The sequence below is a fragment of the Pelodiscus sinensis genome, chromosome 3 (genome assembly GCF_049634645.1).
Source record: "Pelodiscus sinensis isolate JC-2024 chromosome 3, ASM4963464v1, whole genome shotgun sequence".
NCBI classification, from domain to species: Eukaryota; Metazoa; Chordata; order Testudines; family Trionychidae; genus Pelodiscus; species Pelodiscus sinensis.
The window spans coordinates 156,930,991-156,943,709 of record NC_134713.1 but is presented as its reverse complement, the minus strand read 5'-3'; the positions used below and the strand labels follow the sequence as shown (position 1 = coordinate 156,943,709).

At 49.5% G+C, this 12,719-nt stretch overlaps 1 protein-coding gene across 5 annotated transcripts in view; it reads right to left on the bottom strand.

Annotated features, from left to right (window-relative positions):
- Positions 1-12,719, bottom strand: part of EPHX1 (epoxide hydrolase 1) — a 70,217-nt gene that overhangs the window by 16,601 nt on the left and 40,897 nt on the right. For all 5 annotated transcript variants that reach the window (XM_075925294.1, XM_075925297.1, XM_075925293.1 and 2 more), the window contains 4 exons: positions 5,382-5,562; positions 3,973-4,200; positions 1,950-2,079; positions 1,234-1,448 (listed from right to left, as the gene is read on the bottom strand). In XM_075925294.1, the coding sequence (XP_075781409.1) occupies positions 1,234-1,448; positions 1,950-2,079; positions 3,973-4,200; positions 5,382-5,562 (754 nt within the window). The remainder of the gene's footprint in view (positions 1-1,233; positions 1,449-1,949; positions 2,080-3,972; positions 4,201-5,381; positions 5,563-12,719) is intronic.

The following is a 12,719-nucleotide window of genomic DNA, read 5'->3' as shown; positions in this document are numbered from 1 at the left end:
CAAGGTGCCTACCTATGACTATGTGTACAGCTGCTCAAGTCCTTACTTGTGCTTAACTCATGCCTTTTCAGAACAGAGCGTCTAGATTGGCACAGACGCTTTTCCGCAAAAGCACTTTTTGCGGAAAAGTGTCCGTGCCAATCTAGACGCGCTTTTCCGCAAAAAAGCCACGATCGCCATTTTCGTGATTGGGGCTTTTTTTGCGGAAAACAAATCTGGGCTGTCTACACTGGCCCTTTTGCGCAAAAGGACTTTTACCCGAACGGGAGCAGCATAGTATTTCCGCAAGAAGCACTGATTTCTTACAGTAGGAAGTCAGTGATTTTGCGGAAATTCAAGCGGCCAGTGTAGACAGCTGGCAAGTTTTTCCAGAAAAGCGGCTGATTTTCTGGAAAAACTGGCCAGTCTAGACACAGCCATGCAGTATTTACAAATTTGTCATTCCCTGCTTATCTTGCCAGTGGGGCCTGATCTGGTAGATGTGATCTGAGTGCATTTGTAACTTACACAAAAGATACAAGAAGAAGTGATGCAATCCCTCCTCCCCACAAAACATTTAGTTCAGGGGTTAGAGGATTCATTCAGGATGTGGGAGACTTAGATTCAACCTCCACCACCCTCAGCATGATGTGGAACAATTTCTTAAACTTAGGTTTCTCATCACACGGAGGATGTGCTAACTACTGGGCGAAGGGGATAGTGTGGGCAGGTCTCAATCTTTCCTGTTGGAGCTGTTCCAGTGTGTGAGCACTGTAGCTCTTAAGTCTCCCACTCTCAATTCCTGGACATTTATCAAAGTGGCCTAGAGAAATGAATGAATTAGATAGTTTATGGGGAATAATACATTGGTGTAATAATAAACATGGTTGTTTTTAGTATCAAGTGTAATACCTGATGCAATATCTTGAGAGACTGCACTCCTTCCTGGGAATGTGGTGGTAGGAAGAGACTTTGCATCCCTATTACATCAAACCTTGCTTAAATCATGTACAAATACTTGACTCCTGATATAATAGACATCAAATCTCTTTCTAGCCCTTGCTTAAATTTAAATATTAGAAGTTTTAAAATGTGTTCCCTAAAATTACTGCAGTCTGTGTTTTTTGTCCACCCAATCCTGCCTGCAACAAAGTATATTTTACCCAGTCCCACTATTACAGCAGTGGGTCCTGCAGAAACCCAGTCCTGCTGCAGGAGCGTGCTCTGAACTTTTACAGTAATAAGTCTTTTTACCAACAGTGTCAGGCTTTGTAGCCTGTATGTGAGCGTAGCCACTCTCCATCAAGATCCTAAAGAGTCCCTTTTTCAAGAAAGGAAACATCCGCCTGACATCTTCATCCTGGAAACCAAAGAGTCCTGGGAAATAACGTCCCAACAGGATGGACAGCATCTGGGTAAATCTCATGCTCGTAACTGAAACCATATTTAAGTGAAGGCCTTTCACGTGGCTAAACACAATAAAAAATACAAATTAACAAAAACCGTACTTGGAAACTAAATTACAAGTATTTTCAATCCATAAATTTAATGCACTAGGTGCATTTTATCTAGTTCCAATCACATGGTTCTGTTGTAGCTCTAAGCATAGTTACCCCCCCTCAACTTTTCAGGTTCAAACTGCATGATGGGTACACAGCTTGATCAGTTTCACCGTTCAGTGGGATAATATTTACTGCACAGTCCACTGGACTCAACTCCAGAGGGAAGGGTTCAAAAGTCTCTTTCGTTACACCTGCTGGGTCCCTTGATAGACGTGATGTGCAGCCATGCCAAAAGTGTCACACAACTGGCCATCTTTATTTAAGCAAAGCCCAGGACCTGAACAGAAATGGTGATCCAGATCAGGACCACGTGCAAAGCAACATAGGGGAAAATTACACACTGCCCAGCTAAAGATAAGTCAGGAGACCCTCACAAGCACAAGCATTACATTCATAAAGGATACTCACCTGGGAGCTATCTGGGCCAGGTTGGTACAAATCAGCCAGCCCCAGTCACCGCCCTGAGCATAGAACTCGTGGAATCCCAGCCTGAGCATCAGTTTATAAAATATGCAGGCAGCACTCACAGAATTAAAGCCTATGAAAAAAAAAAGGAACTAACAGTTACCAACTGCCACACTGAATGGCCACTATTCTTTTAGAGATGGTGACTGTCAAAGTCCTAGGAGGTGAACAGCAGTTTCCCTGGCCTAGCTTTCCCCCCAGTGACACTGTTCCATGGGGGCTCCCTTCACCCCATTAAGGCGAGAGCTAGAGAGGGTTCTGGACACGGAGCAGAAACCAGAGGGGAGAGAACCCAATCCATTTCCTGTCAACCTTCCCCATGCATATGCTCTGCCACAGGATAGGTGGCCTCCCTGGAGACTATAATGCTGCTGTAAACTGGACTCTAAGGGGTATTCTTGAGCAACTAGCCAATTAGCCCGTCATAAAACGGGATTTTCAGGTCTCTCCTCCATGTCGGTCTTCTCTCCTGAGCCTCCAGTCTCTCGCTCCATCTCTCTCTCTCCCCTCCTCCTCTTCTCTCTCTCTCTCAGCTCTCCTCTGCCTCCTGCCTCTCTCTCTGTCTCTCTCTTTCACTTCTCCTTCCCCTCCTGCCTCTCACTCGGGGGACCGCGGAGTCCAAATGGCCGTTTGGGCTACGCGCTCCCCATGCTGCATGGGGAGTGCGGAGCCCAAACGCGGCGGCCTGACTAAGCAGTGCAGAAGTCAGCTGAGCGCCACAGCGGGAGGCGAAAGGGAGCGGGGTGGTGACGTTCACGGCCAGGGGGCAGGGCCTGGAGCCACTGACATGCCACACATCACCGCCCCGCCTCCCCTCACCTCCCACCATGGCACTCGGCTGACTTCTGCACTGCTCAGCCAGGCCGCCACAGGGGAGCAAGTGGCGCAGGCGGCTGTTTGGGCACCGCCCTCCCCATGCAGCACAGGCTGCCCAGAGGGAACAGCCAGCATTTCAGGCAACAGCACTGCCCAGAGGGAACTGCCAGCATTTCGGTGTTACAGACTCTCAGACACTGGGCTACTATATATATGATGCCACTCCAACATATTCCCACAAGCAGGAGAAAACTTCAGGTTAGCCAGAGCTGGAAACTTCAAATGCTCAATAGTGATCCAGTGCTCCATTGCCATGCCTTGGATCATTTTCAGAATATACACATACTGTGTCAGTCCATAAACTTGATGCCAACATAAATCACACCTATATACATAATCAGAGAACTTGCCCAACTATCAAAGGCCAAACAAACTTCCCTTTTCTCTTGCCTCCTCCTCAAGCTGACTAGATGAATTAACACTTTGTGCTCTAATTGATAAATGACAGCACCCCCTGTTACAGAACACAGCAGACAATCTGAACTGATAAGGACTGCCCTTATTCCCTTCTTTAGAGGCCCCATGCCCCTGAACTAACAGACAGTCATTAAATTCTGCTTTCTTCCTCCAAGGTACAATAGTATCTTGTTTCTACATGTGTTTGAAATGACATTACCAAAATATATTTTTAGTTGCATTATCCTTTAACTGCTTTAGTTTATTTTTCACCATTTATGCTGTTTGCTTACTTTCTGTTCTTAACTGAGCTTGACTAAAGATACTAGATGGAATAGTTACAACTAAAAATATTCACCATTTGTGAGAGGAGGGGTTGTTTGTGTTTTTCATTTACTTCACAAGGTTTCTCTTCATATTAACTTTTATAAACCCTTTTCTGTTTTAAATAAATATCTATACATTGGCCCTAAAACTAAGTCATTTTAAAATCACATTGATTTCTCCACACCACATGGAACTGCCTTATTATCTGTAAAATAAATTATTTAACTATATTATTATTAACATAGTATCTCCTACTTTGAATAGAACATGAAATTACTATGGAAAATGCATGAGTCACTAAGGATTACTTTACCACAAGGAGGCTGTCTACTCTATTGGTATAGTTTCTAATCCACTCACAAAATACCTTTTTTGTGTGATGCTTCCGAGAAGCCATAGCCAGGAATTGATGGGCAAATGACCTCAAAAATATGTTCATCACTCAGGCCATAGCTAGTAGGGTCCGTCAAAAGAGGGATAATCTTGTAAAACTCATAGACTGAGCCAGGCCAACCATGAACCATTAACAGTGGCTTTGCAGAACGGCCCTCGGGCAAGCTGGGAGGCTTTACGTGAACAAAATGGACTTCGAGGCCTGTAAAAATAAATGAATAATTAAATAAAATAGGCAAAAAAGTGCTTCTAAAACCAATCATAGAGAACTAAATCTGTTCATAAAGTATTTCTGATGATTGTAAAAACGGTAATTATTATAACCAGCCTGGCTATGGAACCTTTCATCTAAGTATCTGAAAGTGCTTTACAAATGTCAAATAAGCCTCATAACAGCCAACTGAGGAAGGCAAGAATTATTTCCAACAGACTGCCAAAATGAAGCACAAATGTTAAGTAATTCATCAAAAGTCAGACAATGAGTCAGTGGCAGGAATGGAATGCAGGAGTCTGAATTTCTACATATTTGAACTTGTTTTTTTATCATGTTCTGCTATCTATCTTAATATCAACTATTCACATGAAAATTACTCCTAGTGCATTTCCCGGAGTATCATGCCTTGGTCTTCTTCAAGTATAATTTTTAGACTATAAGTCCCTTTTAAGGCAACATATCTTTGCTGGATGCTACACAAGATAAAAGTACACTGTCAGTGCTTAAATAGAGGCACCAAGTTCTAACCACTAAATGACCCTGTCTCAGTTGGACAAATCTGGGATGTCTCTTACGGTCAATTGCTCCATTTCTAACAACTTGCATTTATGGGCTGAAATTAAAAAAGGCACTTTCAAGAGGTCCCCTTTGATGTATTTAAATAAATAAATAAATAAATAAATAAATAAAATAAGCTAGCTGGCTCAGGACCACTGCAGCTCTGCATTATAAATGTAGTAAGAGCTGCTGGGCTCTTCCTACATTTAAAATGCAGAGGTGCAGCGTCCCAGACTGGCGCGAGCTGAGACTGCTTGGTCCCGGGCTCACGCCGGGTCCAGAAGCCTCTGTTCACGGTGGCCCAGGCTGGCTGCAGACAGAGGCTCCTGTTTCCCCCACCCTTTGCTGCCTTTCATACAGAGGCAGCAAGGAGGGGAAGCAAGTAGTCAAGAACTCCATTTGACTAATCAATAAGTGTAAGCTTATCAGGTAGTTGAATAGTTGACTACTCACTTACATCCCCAATCAGTATTTGCTGGAATTTTCATTATAAACCTTTTAGAAATAGGCTTTACAACTGGCCAATTTTAAATGGCACTGAAATGATTCCAACAGACTAGATGTGATCTTTAAATTTTATCATGTGCTCTTTTTAGGGCACAGCCACGCACCCTCAATCTTAGTTTTGAATTGTGGGAATTTGTTGAGAACTTCCACTTGCTTCTTCCAGTTGAACTGATTTCTCCAGTAGGAGACGACCTTCCGGAGATAAATGGAGTTAAATCCATATTGGAAGCAACTGTTCTCCAGGGGTTCAGTGAATCGAGCCTGATCAAGTCTTCTAAATAAATCCTAGAGTAAACAAGATGAGAAAGAGGTTGAAGGATAATAAGACAAAGATACTATAGATCCTATGTGTTTTTTTGCTTGGCACCTTGCCTAGTTTACTGCCAGAAAAATAGTAACTGGAGTGAAAATAAAAACTCCTGTGATACTTGTGTATTTCACTGCAGTGCTGATGTACTTATTGAGCCCCCATGGATGCCGCCCCCCTTTTTCCCTGACAATAACATATTTGTCAAACTGTCATGGTTGTCCTTCTTCAGTCAGACCACAGGAAAAGAGAACAGTCTTTTCTAGGATCCGATGGGCAGGCGATCAAAGAATATCCTTTGCAGTGCTCACTCCTGTTCTGTGTCATGCTGATACTTTCCTTTTTCCATTTACTTGGGTACTGAATAAGGTGCTTGTGTGTGGGATTTTCAAAACCTTTCAATGGCACCTGTGCTCTATGTTGCTTAGGAACTTTTGAAAATCCCACCCTTGGAGCCAAATCCTGCAATCCCGCCACACATGGATCACCGTCTCTTTTTCTTATTCCTCTGGTTCAGTGAGCTGCACATTTTCCCAGAAGATTTATTTTGGTGGATTTGTCAAGTCCACAAAAGAGAGCTTCCTAATGTGGATTCAGGGCTCACATACAATGCTACAGACATGATATAGTCAACGAATAATCACTCAACAGAGACATGCAGCCTGTATGAAGCAAAAGATGTTTCCTATTTGCAACTATGGGGAGTTTGACCTGGGAAGTTTTTTCTGATGTCAATGCATATGGATAACTCCAACTGCAGCTAACAGGAGGTATACACACATATTCACAGAATTGTTAGGCTTTGCCTAGACAAGAATTTGAAGTTGTGATGTCAGCCATAGGCGTGTGTAGCACATTTCATTAGGGCAGTGTTTCCCAATTTTATTTGGCTGAGGAACCCTTTTCAGCTTTTCAGAATTTCAAGGAACCCCTAGGTTTGTCAACCAAAAAAAAAAAGGGGGGGGGGGTGAGGGAAAATTCCCACCAGTGCATGAAAATCACATTCCTTCCCTAAGACCCCCCCCACCCTCCTTCCTTGAGGCCTCATCCGCTCTGTTCCCCTCCTCTCCATCACTGGCTATCCCCAGCCCTTATACACTCTCACTAGGTTGAGACAGGAGGTGTGGGGTGGAACGAGGGATTTGGGGGTGGGAAGGGGTGAGAAGTACAAGCTCTGGGAGGGAATTTGGAAGCAGGAGAAGGGGATGTTGGCTTGGGGAGGGGGCTCCAGGCTGGGGAGTGTTGGGCTCAGGTGGAAGGCTGGGATGCTGAGCAAGCCAGGGCTTGTGGATGTGAGGATACAGGAGTTTGGGCTGGATATGTGAGGGACTCAGGGCAAGAAGATTGTGAGTATGATGGGCTCAGGACACAGATTTGTGATGTGTGGATGGTGCAGGAGAGTTGTGGCAGAAGACTGAGGATGTGGGATGCAGGAGTTTGGGGATGTAAGAAGCTCAGGACAGGGGGTTCCAGTGTATGATAGGCTCAGATTTGGGGCCAGGTGGTGCAGGAGTGTTATGATGCTGCAGTGAGATAGGGGTTTGAACCCAACTGGGGGTTTGTTGGCCAGGCTTCATTTTTAAATAAAATATTAAGTCAAACTCAAAGGCTATGTCTAGACTGGCTTTATTCCGGAGGATTGCGCCAGTCTAGACGCTTTTTTCCGGCTTTTCCCCAAGCCGGAAAAAAAGCGGCGGCCATGTTTATTTAAATCCCGCGGGGGATATTTAAATCCCCCCGCGGATTTCCCTATTCTGACTTGCCTGCTTTGCATGCCTCTTCCGGAGAAGGGGCCAGTCTAGACGTAGCCAAAAGGTTTTAACATTGTCTTTATTTATGAGAGGGGTGAGGAACCTGTTTTGAGTCAGTTGGGGCCACACAAGTGAGATGCAAAGAAACCCTCCAAAAAACCCCAAACCTCACTAATGTGGTCCCAAATGTGCTGGTGGGGGCAGGGGACAGAGTGAAAGTGGGTGCTGGAGCTGGGGAGAGGGTGCTGCTGGGTGGAAGGATGCTGGCTCAGGTGGCAGGGTGCTGGGGTCAAGGACATGGTCCTGCTGGGCACTAAGGTGACTGGCAGGGTGCTGGAGCCAGGGTCAGGGTGGTGCTGAGTCCTGGGGTGTGAGGCAGGGTGCTGGGGCCAGGACAGGGAGGGGACTTGGGTAGGAGTTGAACCTCCCTGATCTGACACCCTCTGGACCTGACTGGTCCCAGATGAGGGATTTTTGGACCAGGGGATGTCATTTCAGGGCTCCTGGTTCCCCCCCCCCCACACACACACACTAGGCTTCTTTGCACCTCTATCCCCTGCAATCCAACTGAGCTGCCCACCCCTGCTGGTTCCCTGCACCTCCCCCAAAACCATCCCCCACAATCCAAGGGAGTGCAGCACCAGTTCCCTGCAGCCCCTCACAGCCCAGCTGAGCTGCCCATCTGTTCCATATGCCCTTCCCCATCCACCTCAGCCCAGCTGAGCCCTGCACTGGTTCCCTGCATGCCTCCCCCACAGCACAGCTGAGCCCTGTTTCCCTGCACCTCTCCCAAGCCCCGCAAAACTGCTGAGCCAAGCGCCGATTCCCTGCCCCTCCCTCCCCTTGAGTCTAGCCCCGGTTCCCAGCACCTTCCTCCTTCTGCAGCCACTCTGAGCTCCCCACACACACACTCCCACCCTACAGCCCAGCCCAGCCCAGCCCAGCTCCCTGGACCTCCCCACTCTGCAACCCAGCTGAGCTCAATTTCCCTGCACCTTCTCCCAAACCATGCAGACATGCTGAGTCAGCACTGGTTCCCTGCACCTGCCTCCCTCCCACCCTCCCCTTGGCTGTGTCTACACTGGCACGATCTTGCACCAAAGCGGCTGCTCTTGCACAAAAACTTGCTTCCTGTCTACACTGGCCACGTGTTCTTGCGCAAGTAAACTGACGTTCTCATGTATGAAATCAGGGCTTCTTACACAAGAACTATGATGCTCCCACTCTGGAATAAGCCCTTTTGCGCAACTGTTCTTGTGCAAGAGGCCAGTGTGGACAGGTAACGTGAATTTCTTGCGCAAGAAAGCCCTATGGCTAAAATGGCCATCAACACTTTCTTGGGCAAGAGAGCATCCACACTGCCATAGATGCCCTTGTACAAAAGCACAGCTTGCAAGTACTGAGTTCATGTGGCTTGTTTGGATGTGCCACTGTGGCACCCAAGTTATTAATAAATATTTTATAAACCTTTACCTTTTCTCTCTGCTGCCATGTCTCCTCCCCTTGTTCCATCAGCTCCCCTGGTGCCTGCTGCCCCCCAACTCCTCACCCTCCTCTGCTGTCCTGACTCCTGCCCTTCTCACTGCCCTCAGCCTTCCTGAGACCTGCTCCCCTCCACCAGCCCTTCTCTCCTCCCCTCTGATCATGTAAGCTACCCCTCCTCATCCCCTCTTCTAACATTTCCCTGTACAAACCTGCCCTGCATCTCTCCTCTGGTGCTGGTCCCTCCCCTGCAGGTGTCTGCTCTTCTGCTTCACCCCCAGAATCCCCTGGCACTTGCATCTTCTCTTACTCCTGCACCCTCCTGGTGCCTCCCCCTTCCCTCACTGCCCCTACCTCCTTTGCCCTCTTTTTCCCTGATGCCCACCCCCTCACCATCCTCTGCCCCCGTTCCTCTCATGCCCCTCTATGCCCTCACACATGACTTGCTCCATCCCGGCCTTCCTCATGCCCACCCCTTCTTTCAAGCCTCCTCCCAGCACCTCCCCCTCCAGCCCCCAATGCCCTTACCCTCTCCCCTCCCAGCATCACCCTGTCCCGCTCCCACTGACACCTCCCCTCCTGCCTTTTTCCTCATTGTCTGCACTTGGCCCTCTGGCATTTGTCTCTACCCTGTCCCTTTGGTGCCTTCCACTCTCTTCCCTCCCCCTCCGCACAAGCCCTTTCCTCTCCCAGCCCTTCCCGTTCCCCTACCTTCTGCCTTCCACTTTGTGGGGCTGGAGTCCGCGCTCCGTCCCCGGACTCCAAACCCACAACTCAGCTGTGCAGCGCAACGCAGCGCCCAGCAGTTTTAAAATCCTGGGCCGTGATGTTACGTCACGCCCAGGCGTCTCCCCGCCCAACGGGTTGAGCACACCGTGCAGGTCAGCAGCAGCCGGCAAGGGGGAGCTCAGTGAAGGTTGCGCACGGCAGGGATGGGCCAGGGACAGGGCTGGGGAAGAGATGCTCTGGGCCGGGGTGGGATGACGCGCAGTGTGGGGGAGGGCTGCTCCAGCTCCAAATATTGGTGGAGCATGGGCACCACAAGCCCATACAACTCGCCGCCCATGCCTCTGCTGGCTATCCAGCTCTCTCTCTCTTTCAGAGGGGGCGGGGGAGTGCCGGCTCCTGGTGGAACCCCTAGTTTTGCTTCGCGGAACCCCAGGGTTCCCCGGAGCACCAATTGGGAAACACTGCATTAGGGTGTACACCAAAAGAATTTTTTTAAATGTACTCTTTGACCCCATTAACCACACCCCTGACCCATTAACCATGCCCTTGGCCCCATTAGCCACATCCCCTGACTCCCATTAGCCACGCCTCAGGAGGTAACACTCTCGGGGCAAGATGAACTCATGATCAGAAGTAAAAGGTGTTATGTGACCCCCCCACTAAGGACTTTTCCCACCATTCTCCTACCAACAGGGATTAGTTTGGCCCCCACCAACCCCCCCTCATACAACTATCCTGCAATTGCATTAACCCAGTGTGTGTGACGTTAACTTGGGGGCGGAGAGGCTGAGGGAAGTGTTCCCTCTAAGAGTTTCCTCCCATGAGCAGAATGAATTTTGTGTTGTGCACCAGTACTGAGTTCATATGTCTTGTTTGGATGTGCCACTGTGGCACCCAAGTTATTAATAAATATCTTATAAACCTTTACCTTTTCTCTCTGCTGTCATGTCTCCTCCCCTTGTTCCATCAGCTCCCCTGGTGCCTCCTGCCCCTCCACCCCTCACCCTCCTCTGCTGTCCTGACTCCTGCCCTTCTCACTGCCCTTAGCCTTCCTGAGACCTGCCCCCCTCCACTAGCCCTTCTCTCCCACCTATACCCACTCCTCCAGTAGCCCCACTCTGATCATGTGAGCTACCGCTCCTCATTCCCTCTCCTAACACCTCCCTCTACACACCTGCCCTGCCTCTTTCCTCTGGTGCTGGTCCCTCCCCTGCAAGTGTCTGCCCTTCTGCTTCACACCCAGAATTCCCTGGCACCTGCACCTTCCCTTAGCCCTGCACCCTCCTGGTGCCTCCCCCTTCCCTCACTGCCCCTGCCCCCTTTTTCCCTGATGTCCACCCCCTCACCACCCTCTGCCCCCGTTCCCCTCATGCCCCTGTGCCCTCACACATGCCTTGCTCCATCCCCGCCTTCCTCATGCCCACCCCTTCTTTCAAGCCTTCTCCCAGCACCTCCCTCTCCCCCCTCTAGCCCCCAATGTCCTTACTTTCTCCTCTCCCAGCATCACCCTGTCCCCCCTCCCACTAACACCTCCCCTCCTGCCCTTTTCCTCATTGTCTGCAGTTGGCCCCCTGGGATTTGTCTCTCATCCACTCTGTCCCTTGGTGCCTTCCCCTTTCTTCTCCTGCCCTGCCCCCCTCCCCTCAGCACAAGCCCCTTCCTCTCCCACCCCTTTCCTCTATTTTCCCCCCCTTCCCTTCCCCTTCTGCCTTCCAGTTTGCGGGGCTGGAGTCTGTGGAGCCGCTTCAGCTGCTGGCCCAGGGACAGGTGGAAGGTCTCCAAGAGACACGTGAGACCGTAGTAACCACAGTGCTCGAAGCCCCAACGCTCTGGGTGGGACCCGCACATGGAGGCACCGGAAGCCACATTTATCTTCTGGGCTCAACATCCCACCTGCCTGGGAAATTTATCTCCCCAGAGCAAGCCGCACAGGGCCGAATGGTGATTCCTGCGTATCAGGGGCCATTGATCCCTAAGAAACACACAGATCTGGGCTACCCTTAGGTGAGAAAGCCATGTTAATCCCAAGTCTCTGCTATGGCTGGGAGATGTGGGTGACCTATAGAAAACACCAGCATTTTTTTTTTTTTAAAATCCACAACAAAACTTGGGGGGGGATCTATCACATGCCAACTCCTTTAGAACTGTGGCGCTGATTATTCAGCACCAGATGAGGTAGAACGGGCACTGTGTGTACATGTCTGATATATTTTTACCAAAACTCCTGCCTGCCCAAAGGTTTCTCAATCTTTTTTCATAAGCTTCAGAAGGGGTAGCCGAGTTAGTCTGTAATAGGAAAATCTTAAACAACAAATAGTCTAGTACCACTTCAAAGACCAACAGAACATGTAGACTTCATGTGCGGAAGTGGGTTTTGTCCATGAAAGTTCACAATACCATCTACGTGTTCTGCTAGTCTTCAAAGTGCCACTAGACTATTTGTTGTTTTTTAAGTTTTTCCTTTTTTATAAAGTACCTTTTAAAAAAAAATTGTAAGTACCTCCAATGCACACACCCCTCCCACAGAGCCAGCCTCCCCATCCCAATGCACTCACCCCTCCCACAGAGCCAGCCTCCCCATCCCAATGCACTCACCCCTTCCCAGAGCCAGCCCCCCCAATACCTGCATCCCAATGCATTCACCCCTCGCACAGAACCAGCCCCCCCATCCCAAAGCACTCATCTCTCCCCAGAGTCAGGGCCCCCCAGCATCCCCATCTCAAAGCACTCACGCCTCCCCGACCAGCCCCCCCCCAGCAAAGTGCACTCACCCCTCCACCTGAACGAGCCTCCCCCCCAGCGCCAGGAGCACCCCCCATCAAATCCTCCCCTCCCCCAGAGCCAGGCACCGGAGGAACGGAATGGCCGGGTAAGGGAATCTAACCTTTAAAGTGGCCGCTGCTGCCACCCGGCCCTGCTGCCTCCGCTCGCAGCGTTTAGAGCCGGGAGCACTGAGCCGACTCCAGGTCTCTGTTCAAAAGCCTCATGTGGCCCATAGCAGCGTGCACTTCGCTCCCACCACAGCCCAGCGCCCCTCTAGCATGGTGCCTGGGGGCAACTGCCCCCCCTTCGGTAAGCCTCTGCCCCCATCCCTGTATCCTGTGTCCACAACTCCTTTGAATTCCTCGCTCTCTACCTGCCCTACTAACTCCTCCCCTTGATGCACGTACCCC